At 36.8% G+C, this 11001-nt stretch overlaps 2 protein-coding genes across 2 annotated transcripts; one reads left to right on the top strand and one right to left on the bottom strand.

The window, feature by feature from the left end:
- Positions 1 to 269: 269 nt before the first annotated feature.
- On the bottom strand, positions 270 to 4427 carry LOC101305112 (F-box/LRR-repeat protein At3g58940-like). Its single transcript, XM_004288779.1, has 4 exons — positions 4287 to 4427; positions 924 to 1886; positions 703 to 846; positions 270 to 575 (listed from the first exon to the last, which is right to left on the bottom strand). Exons 1-4 carry the CDS (start codon positions 4425 to 4427, stop codon positions 270 to 272), a joined length of 1554 nt encoding a protein of 517 aa, XP_004288827.1.
- Positions 4428 to 5171: 744 nt separating this feature from the next.
- LOC101304813 lies at positions 5172 to 8339 on the top strand. Its single transcript, XM_004288778.1, has 4 exons — positions 5172 to 5675; positions 6052 to 6195; positions 6336 to 6632; positions 7647 to 8339. The coding sequence occupies exons 1-4, from the start codon at positions 5172 to 5174 to the stop codon at positions 8337 to 8339; spliced, it is 1638 nt and encodes a 545-aa protein (XP_004288826.1).
- Positions 8340 to 11001: the final 2662 nt, after the last annotated feature.

Genomic DNA, 11001 nt, shown 5'->3' with positions numbered 1-11001 from the left:
TACCTGTGTGCCTTGGCCTTATGCCAATAGGATATGTAGTTAGACTAGATCTATGTATTCATATCCTTACCATATTGGTATTGTGTAATTCCCTATATAAAGGGCTCCTATCAATGAATAAGATGATTCTCTTGCTATCTCTTTGTCTCTACACTTTATTCTTCATCAGAAAGCCATATATTGAGGCTTCTTTGCACACATTTGTGAGCCTCTTGTTTGATATAACACGCACATAATCTCTAGAAAATTCAAGGATAAGCATACAAATACTATAAGCATTCAAATTCTAATGTAGAAGGAACTCTTTCTTTCAGGTGTTCCTTAGCATGCTTTCTTCCCTTCACTTCCTCTTTCACCATTTCAGTTCCCCTGTCCATTCCAGGGGGCCAAATCCAACGCCGAACAGGATCAATTATAATTTTCTCTAGTGCAACAACATTCTCTATCAAGTACACGACATGTTCAACAGCACATTGATACCCACGATAACCCATAATTTCTACTACCTTGAGGCTGTGATGAGAGAATTTGGGAGCTTTGCTTACTATTGTTTCAACATATGTTTGGAATTCCAACTGCATAAAGGAAACTAATTAAGGCAATCGTTGTCAATCTCGTAGGAAATTTGAAGTTTTGCATTCAATTTATACTTATAAATTCCTTCAATTTAGCAAAATGGAATGAATGTACAGACACATTTACCTTCAGTATAAGTCTGTGGATGTGAGGACAGGCCTTCATGAAAGAATACAGATGATAAAGAGCCCACTGGTAATTTGTCTCAACATTTAATTCCAGTTGCTTCAAATTCTCTAATACGGGGAAGTCATAATTCGGATTGTAGACCTGAAAACCATACAAACACTAACTACATAATTCAGAAAAATAAAAAAATAAAAATAGCAGCAAAAATAATTACTAACCACTCCCGAAATATTCAGCTTCAGAATCTCCAAATGAGAAAGACAAAATGAAAGTCTGTTGAACGCAACAGTTGTAAAATCAACATAATGAAGAGCTCTCTCAGATATATGAACCTCAATCAGCAAGGGCACGTTGTTAATAAGCAGGTCTATACAAGCTCCCATATAGACAAATGAAGCAATATTTGGGTTGCAAATCTCAATGCTTTTGAGGTTAGGACAATCAAGTATTGCCAGATACTTCAATGAGATTGACGGACCAACAACTCTTACACAAACCAAACCTCTTGCAACTGTCACAGTTAATCTCTCAAGAACTGGACAGTTAGACAAGAAGTACTCAAGAACTTCATCAGTCAAACAAATCTGCTGCAAACGAAGAACTTTGAGGAATTTGAAACCAACATTGTTGTATCGGCATAAGTGTTGTGTCGGAATGTGGTTCGAATATTCACCTTCTCCACCGAGACCTATTAAGTTTTGGGGAAATTCATAGTTATCTATGGTAAAATCATATTGCTTTATAAAAAACTGCAGCTCCAGTACTTGAACTCTCTTCTGCATTGCAAACTCAATCCACTTATCAATGGAATTCTTAAAAATGTTGTTCAGAAAGAAGAAAGCCTTGAATCGCTCAATAGTGTGGCCTTCATGCTGTACCAACACACGATCCACCCAATCGACATATTTACGGCTTTTCTCATCTCTTAGATTTTCTTCTAGGAGTTTCAAGCAGTAAAAATTGTCACCAACAAAAAGGTCAAGATCTTGAAAGTTAAGAGTCGTTGTATACTTCCACACATTCTTCCATCGCCTAGAAAGAACACTAGTAGCTGCTGCTTCCTTTAGTGACAAAAGAGACGCAATACTTACAAGAACTTCGTAGGGCAACAAACTGATTCTGTCAACTAAGTAGTTATGCTTATCCTCACTTTCCCTTCTCTTTCCCAAATTGCTATCGTCCTTAAAACACCCAAAAAAACAAAGAAATATTGAGAATAAGAAACAACTAGAGACAATAGAATGTTACTCTGGATGTGAAATGATTAATTCAAATTTCATGAACCCTACAATAATGGTACCAAATCTAGTATGTAGGTTGAAGTTTATCTAGCAAGTCTCCTACATGATGCAAACTTTAACCTTCGCTGATGTTCTAAGATTATTCACTAGATATTTCACTGTATTAAACATGACAGCGATACGAAATCAAACAAATACTTATGCAGATTTTGTAGAATTAAGTCCTATGCGGGATTTTTAAAGTATGAAGTATAAGAAAAGACTAACCATGACTTGGCTGATTGAGATGTTGGGAAAATAACTCTGCAATTTGATTTTGATTGAGATTGGAAATTTCTCTCTTATTATTCTGAAGAGGATCTCTCAAAGATTTGTTTCTGATGCATGCGATATAGATCGGCTTGAACAAAGTGTTTTGTAGGAATTCTAACATTTAAGGCGTTTACTGGAGCCGGGAATATGTAGCTGAAATCTAAACTTCCATTAAGCCAAAAATTAGGGATATATATTGAAGATTATTACGAAATTGTAACGGAAACTATGATAGGATTACCAGTAATAATAAGGATAATATATACTCATTTCTAGGGAATTATCATTAATTATTCAATTCTTGTAGGAGAAACATTGGGAATAATTCTTTTGGTATGTAATATTGTAAGGTACAAGTTTACCCAGTTATAGGGATTCTTACAATTTTTCTTTACGTTTGAATTTTGAAAAGTACACTCGTAACTCTATGGGGGGTGTATTGTATTTGGATTCATACAGATTTATTTTAATCAACTGACTTTTTGAAAAGTCTACAGACTCTTTGAAAAGTTCATAGACTTTCACTGATTTCTTAAAACCATCGATTTTTAATCACAGACTTTCACTGATTTCTGAAATCTATAGATTTCATATGAATGACTTCTGTAGATTTCTCAATACTTACAGAGTTACAGGAAAGAAAAAAAATAAAGATGCAATAACAAACACATAATAACACCGATTATAAGTTTAGTGCTCATCTATCTAATTTCGATACATACAGTTGTAATATTTGATTGAAATACATAAACATAGGTAACGAAAAAGATTATATTAATTTAACAACAGACATACTTGTACGTAAACTAAAGACACATGTTTTAAAGTGGGACATTAGATGTTCACAAGTTTAATTCATGTACGCAAATATAATAATATATGATCATGTGGTTCTAATATCAAGAGTTAGTAGATAATATTTAGGTTATCGAGAGTTCCAAGCATTACAATTGAAAGACAACAAAATGTTAACATTTAAAAACCATTGAAAAGAATATGTAGAATAGAACGTTGATAGCACAAAATATTATAAAAAAGAAAAAAAGAAAAAAAAGAATGATGTATCATAGGATCAACTTATTCACATGTAAAAAGAAAGTACTGTCATAGACTTTTCTAAATCTTTGCTCTAGTGGATGGAAAAATATTGGAGTTTGGTGTGTGTAATTTACACTACAAAGTCCACAATTATCCATGAGTTATTAATTCCATAAGTATGAATGATATTTTGAATACATCTGAACTTCTATTCATTTTAAAAGTCTTAATTGAATACCCTGACTTGGTAGAATTCATAACGATTTTTTAAAATCAAGTTGAATATACCCAGACTTTGATTGATTTTTAAAAGTCTATATTTAATACACCTAGACTTTTAAATTCCATAGACTACTTTAAAACTTCCACTAATTCCATATACAATACACCCCCCTATGTTTAATTGTAATTATTTTGTTGAGTATGATTTACATATATAATAAAAAATTATGTACCGGAAATGTGAATGATTGTCATAAATTTGAATGAAAAAATTACTACTGATATATCTGGTCTAACGAGGATTAGATATATCTGCTATTTTTTTTTACAGGTAAAACCATACAACAATTTCATTGATACTCAAGCTAGAATGACACGGATACATGTCTTCCCTTACCAAACATTTGGGCAAATTAAGGACGCGGCATGCTAGCACCATTCGTTACAAATATTTCGTTCATTTATTTCTAGCAGAAAAACAAGAAATACTAGACACACAAATGCTTAGGTTCCTAACAAATTCCTAACAAAATGAATTACTATAAACAGACTAGCTAAATACTTAAAATTGGACTAAGGCAAAAAAACCCTAGCCCAACTTAGAAACCAAAACAACCTTAACAGAAAAGCCCAGTTGAAGGTTGACCCGTGCCAGCCACCACCAAAACCACCCTCCCTCGCCGACCGCTGCCCGTCCTACATTGTCTCTGTCGCTACCTTCACGAAATCCCACAGAGTTACCTAACAACCTCACCATCACAGTCTGACAAGATCCACAACAACTACACAAACACAAGCAAACTCCAAACCCGCTGGATCCTCACCACCATCATCAATCTGCCCAACCGTCTTAGCCTCATTGTGAGCCACAAGATCTGGAAATTTCAGATGAAGAAACGCAAAACTCATGAAAGCGATCGGCGAATCCAACCATGCCTTACATTCCGGCTACCCTGGAAAACCATTAACCAACAACTCTCGCCGGTTCTTCTCTCTCAAGCTATCGGTCAAATTTCAAATCCCATCCGGTAGCAAAACCATGAGGCATCGGCATGGCCAAGACACGCCGAGAGAATTATTTTTTAATAGATTTGTTTTGTTTTCAACATTTGGATGTTAATCTAATAGTGACTGACTATGGGTGAACATGACTGTCTACATACATATATACCAATGGAGCAGTAGTATATTCCTGTGAGATCCTACTCAGATTAAGAGGGAAATCCAAATCAACTATATATCACCTCAGATTCATAAGACGTACGGAAGATCCAAATCACAATCCAATCCAAGATTTATTTCATGATGATACGAGTTTCGACAACATCTCAATCTGGCCAAGACACGGTAAACAGTACTATACACCTCTTGATTTATTTCATATGAAGCAATAGATTGAGGAATATGGATTTTGCTATATATTATATCTGGTTAATCTTTTGACGCATGTGTTTTAATGTTTTTGGGTTTTTAAGGATGAATACGAGTTGGAAAAAACAAAGAGTTCTAAAGGGAAGCACAACTTGTTGGATCGAATCAGCTTAATTATTGCCCCATGAAATTCTTGTTAGTATTGTATCTCTTTTGTCGCTAAAGGAAGCAGCAGCTACTAGTGTTCTTTCTAAGCGATGGCAGAATCTGTGGAAGTATACCATGACTCTCAACTTTCAAGATGTTGACTTCTCTGTAGGTGATAATTTTCACTGCTACATAAACCCAGTACAAGAACTAAGAGATCGGAAAAGCCGTAAATATGTCAGTTGGATGGATCGTGTGTTGGAACAGCATCAAGGCCAGTACATTGAACGATTCAGCAGGGCTTACTTCTTTCTACATAGCGGGTTTAAAAATTCCATTGATAAGTGGATTGAATTTGCCATGCAAAAGAGAGTTCAAGTACTTGAGCTGCAGTTTCTTATACCAAAATATGATTATGCCAGAGATAACTATGCATTTCCCTATACCTTATTAGGTGAATCTTTTAAGCATATGTACCCTTACCTTCCAACTCTACAATCATGTCACTACAACATTGGTTTCAAATTCCTTAAGGTTGTTCGCTTCCAGCATATCGGCATGACTGATGAAGTTCTCGACTACTTCTTGTCTAATTGTCCAGTTCTTGAGAGATTAATTGTGATAGATGCAAGAGGTTTGGTTTGTTTAAGAGTTGTTGGTGCGTCAATCTCATTGAAGTATTTGACAGTAAATGGTTGTCCTAACCTCAAAAGCATTGAGATTTGCAACGCAAATATAGTTTCATTTGTCTATAGGGGAGCTTGGATGGACCTGTTTATTAGTAACGTGCCCCTTCTGATCGAGGTCCATATATCTGAGAGAGCTCTTGATAATGTTGATTTTACAACACTAGCCTTTACCAGACTTTCATCTTGTCTCTCTCATTTGGAGATTCTGAAGCTGAATATTTGTGGAGTGGCCAGTATATATATATATATATATAATTGTGATGGTTTCTTTATTTTTTGATCTTATGTTATTTGGATTATGTAGTTAGTCTTTGTTTGGTTCTCAGGTCTACAACCAAAATTATGACTTCCCCATATTAGAAAATCTGAAGCAATTGGAATTAAATGTTGAGACAGATTACCACTCGGCTCTTTATCATCTGTCTTCTTTCATGAAGGTTTGTCCTCACATCCACAGACTTGTACTGAAGGTATATCTTATGCATACTATGTACATAAACTTGTTATCTTTATATACATGTGCCATTTAGGTGAATTTGATTTGCTTACAAGTTGAATGAAGAACTTTAGTGAATCATATGTTCTGCATGTTCTTCTTCCCTTTATGCAGTTGGACTTCCGAAGAACAGACGTCGAAACAACAGTAACCAAAGCTACCAAATTCCCTCATCATAGCCTCAAGGTAGTAGAAATTATGGGTTATCGTGGCTATGAATGTGCTGTTAAACATGTCGTGTACTTGATAGAGAGTGTTGTTGCACTAGAGAAGATTATTATTGATCCTGTTCGGCGTTGGATTTGGCCCCCCGGAATGGACAGGGAACCTGATATGGTGAAAGAGGAAGTGAAGGCAAGAAAGCATGCTAAGGAACACCTTCAAGAAAGAGTTCCATCTACTATAGAATTTGTATGCTTATAGTAATATTTGCAGAGCTTGAATGTCCTTAATGTTGTGAGGGTGTTATATCAAAGAAGGCTCACTAATGTGTGCAAACAAACCTCAATATATATAACTAGCTAGTCGATCGATCTGTTTCCGAAATAAAAACACTTCTATGTTATTTTCCCTTAATCAAAAATATACAATCTAAATTGAGGCTCTTGCTAATTCGATCCATTCAGATAGTACTAGCTATTACTCGCTATAGTAGCTACTCCGATCCATCATCAATTATTTGCTTATTTTCCACAATGTGGTGGATCGATAAGCTGGTTTGCGAAAATGCAAACCAAGAAAGCAAACTTAGGTATGATTTCAATTAGTATTCCTAATTCATTGAGGGCAACATACATTACTGAGGCCATAATCCTATTGCTGATAGGAGACATTTATTGTATAGGATATATCTTGGCGTGTACTCCAAGGAATACTTTAGATTGTACTATATATATATATAGCCCTTCTCGGCTGCGGACGTCCGCACCAATGGTTTTGGTGCGGATTTCCATTTTTGCACCACTTTTCGATCAAATTTCCTCATCTCCACCGTCTAGTATCTAGATAATATTGTGTAGATCATATCTGCAAAATTTCAGCCAATTTGGTGATCGTTAAGGCCCTCAAAATTATGTTTTTCTGGTATAAACATTAACCGGACAGAATTCAGTTCGTCCATTTGTTTTTCGAGTTTGAGGGCCTTAACGATTACCAAATTGGCTGAAATTTTACAGAGATGATCACACAATATTATCTAGATACTAGACGGTGGAGATGAGGAAATTTGATAGAAAAGTGGTGCAAAAATGAAAATCCGCACCAAAAACTTTGGTGCGGTCGTCCGCAACTGAGAAAAATCGTATATATATATATATATATATATATGTTCTGTATCATAATAACAACAAATCTCAGGCTAATAAGTTGTGCTAAAGCGGTTATCGTTGTTCACATCTACTCGATCAATTTCCGACTACACACCAGCAATCATGGCATATTGAGGAGGAGGTGGCACCGGCAGACATTGCGATTTTTGATCCTAGTAAAAAGAAGAAGAAGAAGAAGGTTGTAATTGAGGATCCAGCTGATGATACTATGGACAAAGAAGGAGAAGGAATTATACTAGAGGCATCCAATCCTTATTTGGATTATGAATATGAGGAGCTTCTTGAAGCAGTGTACAACATTCTTAGGGAGAATAATCCTGAGCTAGCCGGAGAGAAGCGTCGGACAGTGACGAGTCCTCCGCAAGTTCTGAGCGAGGGCACAAAGAAAACCGTCTACGCGAATTTCAAGGAGCATTGCAAGACGATCCATAGGCAACCAGAGCATGTCCAGAATTTCTTTTTGGCCGAACTGGGGACAATTGGATCTCTTGATGGACAACAGAGGCTAGTTGTCAAGGGAAGGTTCACGTCGAAGACTCTTGAAAGAATACTGATGCGATATGTGAATGATTATGTGATTTGTCTTGGGTGCAAAAGCATCGACACTGTACTGTCGAAGGAGAGTCGCCTGAGTTTCATCAGATGCGAGAAGTGCGGTTCTGGACGATCAGTTGCTCCGATCAGACAAGGTTTTGTTGCTCGTGTAGGCCTTAGGCATGATCCTTCATATTCTGGTTTTGATTATATATTTGCATGCAGGAGTAATAATCTCTATCTCGTTGTAGCTTAGAGTTGATGGGTATACATACCCAATTATCTTTTACATTTTTCTATTTTTGAATAATTAAAGTGCTTCATTGGACGTTTATATATGTTATATGTAATTTATTAGAAATCAAGCATCCATGCTTTTTTTTAGAAGAAATAACTTTATTGATAACGGAAAAGAAATTACAGCATAATAGAATGACCGGTTGTGGTAAATACACCACGACACACATTCCCATAAAGATTCGTAGTTAAGGGTCCGTCGCGCTACACCGTCCTGAGAGTAACGATACAACCTTGCCACCAACACTAAAACGAGCCAATTCCCGTTCTTCAACACCGTGTCCAAATGTCACCAGACCACGTACAAAGATATCCACCCTCATATTGACAACCAGACAGCGCCAATGTTAAAACCGATAATCTCCAGGAATAACGCCATCGAAATAGCACACCGACCAGGACACAACACCTAAACCCTCGCTCGATAGAAATCAAGCATGCGTGCTATGTCTATCTGCATAGCAGAATTTTTCGTTTGAGTGATGCTCGATCAATTGCTAAGTAAGTTTGTCACGTCTGATCGACAGCAAAACCCTAAACCCTAATTTTACCAACGACAAATCGACAGCAAAATACTATACAGCCACATCTGATCTTTAGCTTGATAACTGTACACTATTATTGAGCATGACTTCACTACCAGAAGAAAGACTTTAACTGACGAAAATAAAAAAACCAGGCCAACGAATTATTTTTTCGTCGGCTAATTAAAAATTTTCATCGGCTATGGTCAACTTTAGCCGACGAAATTAAAATTTTGTCGTCTGAATAATTTTTTTCGTCGGCTATAGCCTGTGAACTTTAGCCGAAGAAATTTTTAAAAGTTTAGCCGACGAAAAATATAATTTCGTCGGCTAAAGTGCCTTAATTTCGTCGACTAAAGTGTCTTATGCAGATCTGGACAACAACTCATCTGGGAAAAAAAAACTTATACGTAGAACCTTCAAACGCAAAAAAGTTGTGAAATAAGATATGACCAGAATGGTGAAATACGTCTACGGTTGAAAAATCACGGTATTCCGGTAAAGTCTCGGTGCCGATAGTTGCGGTCAATGCAACTTACCCTTATTATTCACTATGCTGCAGATTTGGTTTTTGGTGTCTGATTGACTATTGTGATACCTTTCCGGAAGCGTAACGGCCCTACGAGTCAAACTCATTGGTAATGCCATGATGTATGGGCCTTTTTGGCCATCCGAGTCTGTTTAGGGCTTCAAAATGCAGTTTTTTTATTTCCGATTAGAGTTGACAGTTTCGATCGAGCCCTTAACGTTGTCGAATCCAGTTGAATTTTTTACCACAGACATCTTTCGTCATAATGATCATATCGGACGGTCGAATTTTGGTTTTAAAATTTTAGTCATCGGAATCACAACGTGTCTACTATTTACCGTTATTATTCCCTATGGGGAGCCCTATCGTCGGAAGGTAAATGTCTCAAAATTTTTATATGGGCAGTTGCGTCTCATCTACGTGAGAGTTTTTTGTGTGGAAAGTTTGACCAAACCACGTAATATAGAGGGAGATATGAGCGTTTTCGTGTGATAAGTGACGATGGATTAGGGTTACCCGTTTCGATCGAGTCCTTAACGTTGTCGGATCCAGTTGAATTTTTTACCATAGACATCTTTCGTCATAATGATCATATCTGACAGTCGAATTTTGGTTTGTGAATTTTAGTCATCGGAATCACAACATGTCTACTAATGTTGTAAAACTTGTTTAGTAGGTTATACAATTTTGTGAACCAACTCTATATAGGAAGCAAAATTATCAAAAATCTCGTGAAATAAGATATGTTTAGAATGGTGAAATACGGCTATGGTTCAAAAATCACGTAAATCGGGTCAAGTCTCAGTGCCGATAGTAGCGGTCAACCCTATTTACCGTTATTATTCCCTATGGGGAGCCCTATCGTCGGAAGGCAAATGTCTCAAAATTTTTATATAGGCGGTTGCGTCTCATCTACGTGAAAGTTTTTCGTGTGGAAGGTTTGACCAAACTACGTAATATAGAGGGAGATATGAGCGTTTTCGTGAATTTATAGACTATAGCCGATGAGATATTAAAAAAGTCATCGGCTAAGGTCAAAAATTTTTGGGCGGTAAACCAAATTTGGAGGAAAATTTTCAAAGGACTTTAGCCGACAAAAATATATGAAAAGTCGTCGGCTAAAGTCGAAAATTTTCAAAATTTTCAACCAAAATTTTTTGGCGGGCAACCAAAATTTTCAAAATTTTCAAAAGTGTTTAGCCGACGAAAATAAAGAATTTCGTCGGCTAAAGTTCTTTATATTACCGAAAGTGGATGGTAAGAAGTCTATTTCGCCTGCCAGATTTTCTTCTCGGCCTAGCTCCGCCGTCAAGCCACTGGAGACCGCCACACTTGTCCCAAAAGCTTCGCCGTCGTCTCTACTTCATTGCTGGATAGGTGGTGCATCGAGTGGCGCCGCCGTGAGAGATAAATCGAGCTCCAAAACTCCGCCGGTTCGGATTCGGTGTCGATCGAATTTCTCCTTCCTCAGGTCACCATTTGGTGAGTTCTATATATGGATAAGTTGAGTTTGATTAGTACTACATTCTTCCTAGAATTTGGTAGCTCGATTCGGTGTGTGTGAGGAG

Source organism: Fragaria vesca, linkage group LG1 (assembly GCF_000184155.1).
Source record: "Fragaria vesca subsp. vesca linkage group LG1, FraVesHawaii_1.0, whole genome shotgun sequence".
NCBI lineage: Eukaryota > Viridiplantae > Streptophyta > Magnoliopsida > Rosales > Rosaceae > Fragaria > Fragaria vesca.
Note: the sequence above shows the minus strand (reverse complement) of the source record. Positions and strands in the feature narration are given on the sequence as shown.

Excerpts from the sequence above, each read along its gene's own strand:
- LOC101304813 (XM_004288778.1), top strand. The coding sequence starts at position 5,172 with ATGACTCTCAACTTTCAAGATGTTGACTTCTCTGTAGGTGATAATTTT. Across the intron at positions 5,676-6,051 it reads TGATAGATGCAAGAGGTTTG|GTCTACAACCAAAATTATGA; the intron begins GTTTGTTTAAGA and ends TTTGGTTCTCAG. Across the intron at positions 6,633-7,646 it reads TTCCATCTACTATAGAATTT|CAATCATGGCATATTGAGGA; the intron begins GTATGCTTATAG and ends ACTACACACCAG.
- LOC101305112 (XM_004288779.1), bottom strand. The coding sequence starts at position 4,427 with ATGAGTTTTGCGTTTCTTCATCTGAAATTTCCAGATCTTGTGGCTCAC. Across the intron at positions 1,887-4,286 it reads GTGTAGTTGTTGTGGATCTT|GACGATAGCAATTTGGGAAA; the intron begins GTCAGACTGTGA and ends GGGTGTTTTAAG. Across the intron at positions 847-923 it reads AGCTGAATATTTCGGGAGTG|GTCTACAATCCGAATTATGA; the intron begins GTTAGTAATTAT and ends TATGGTTTTCAG.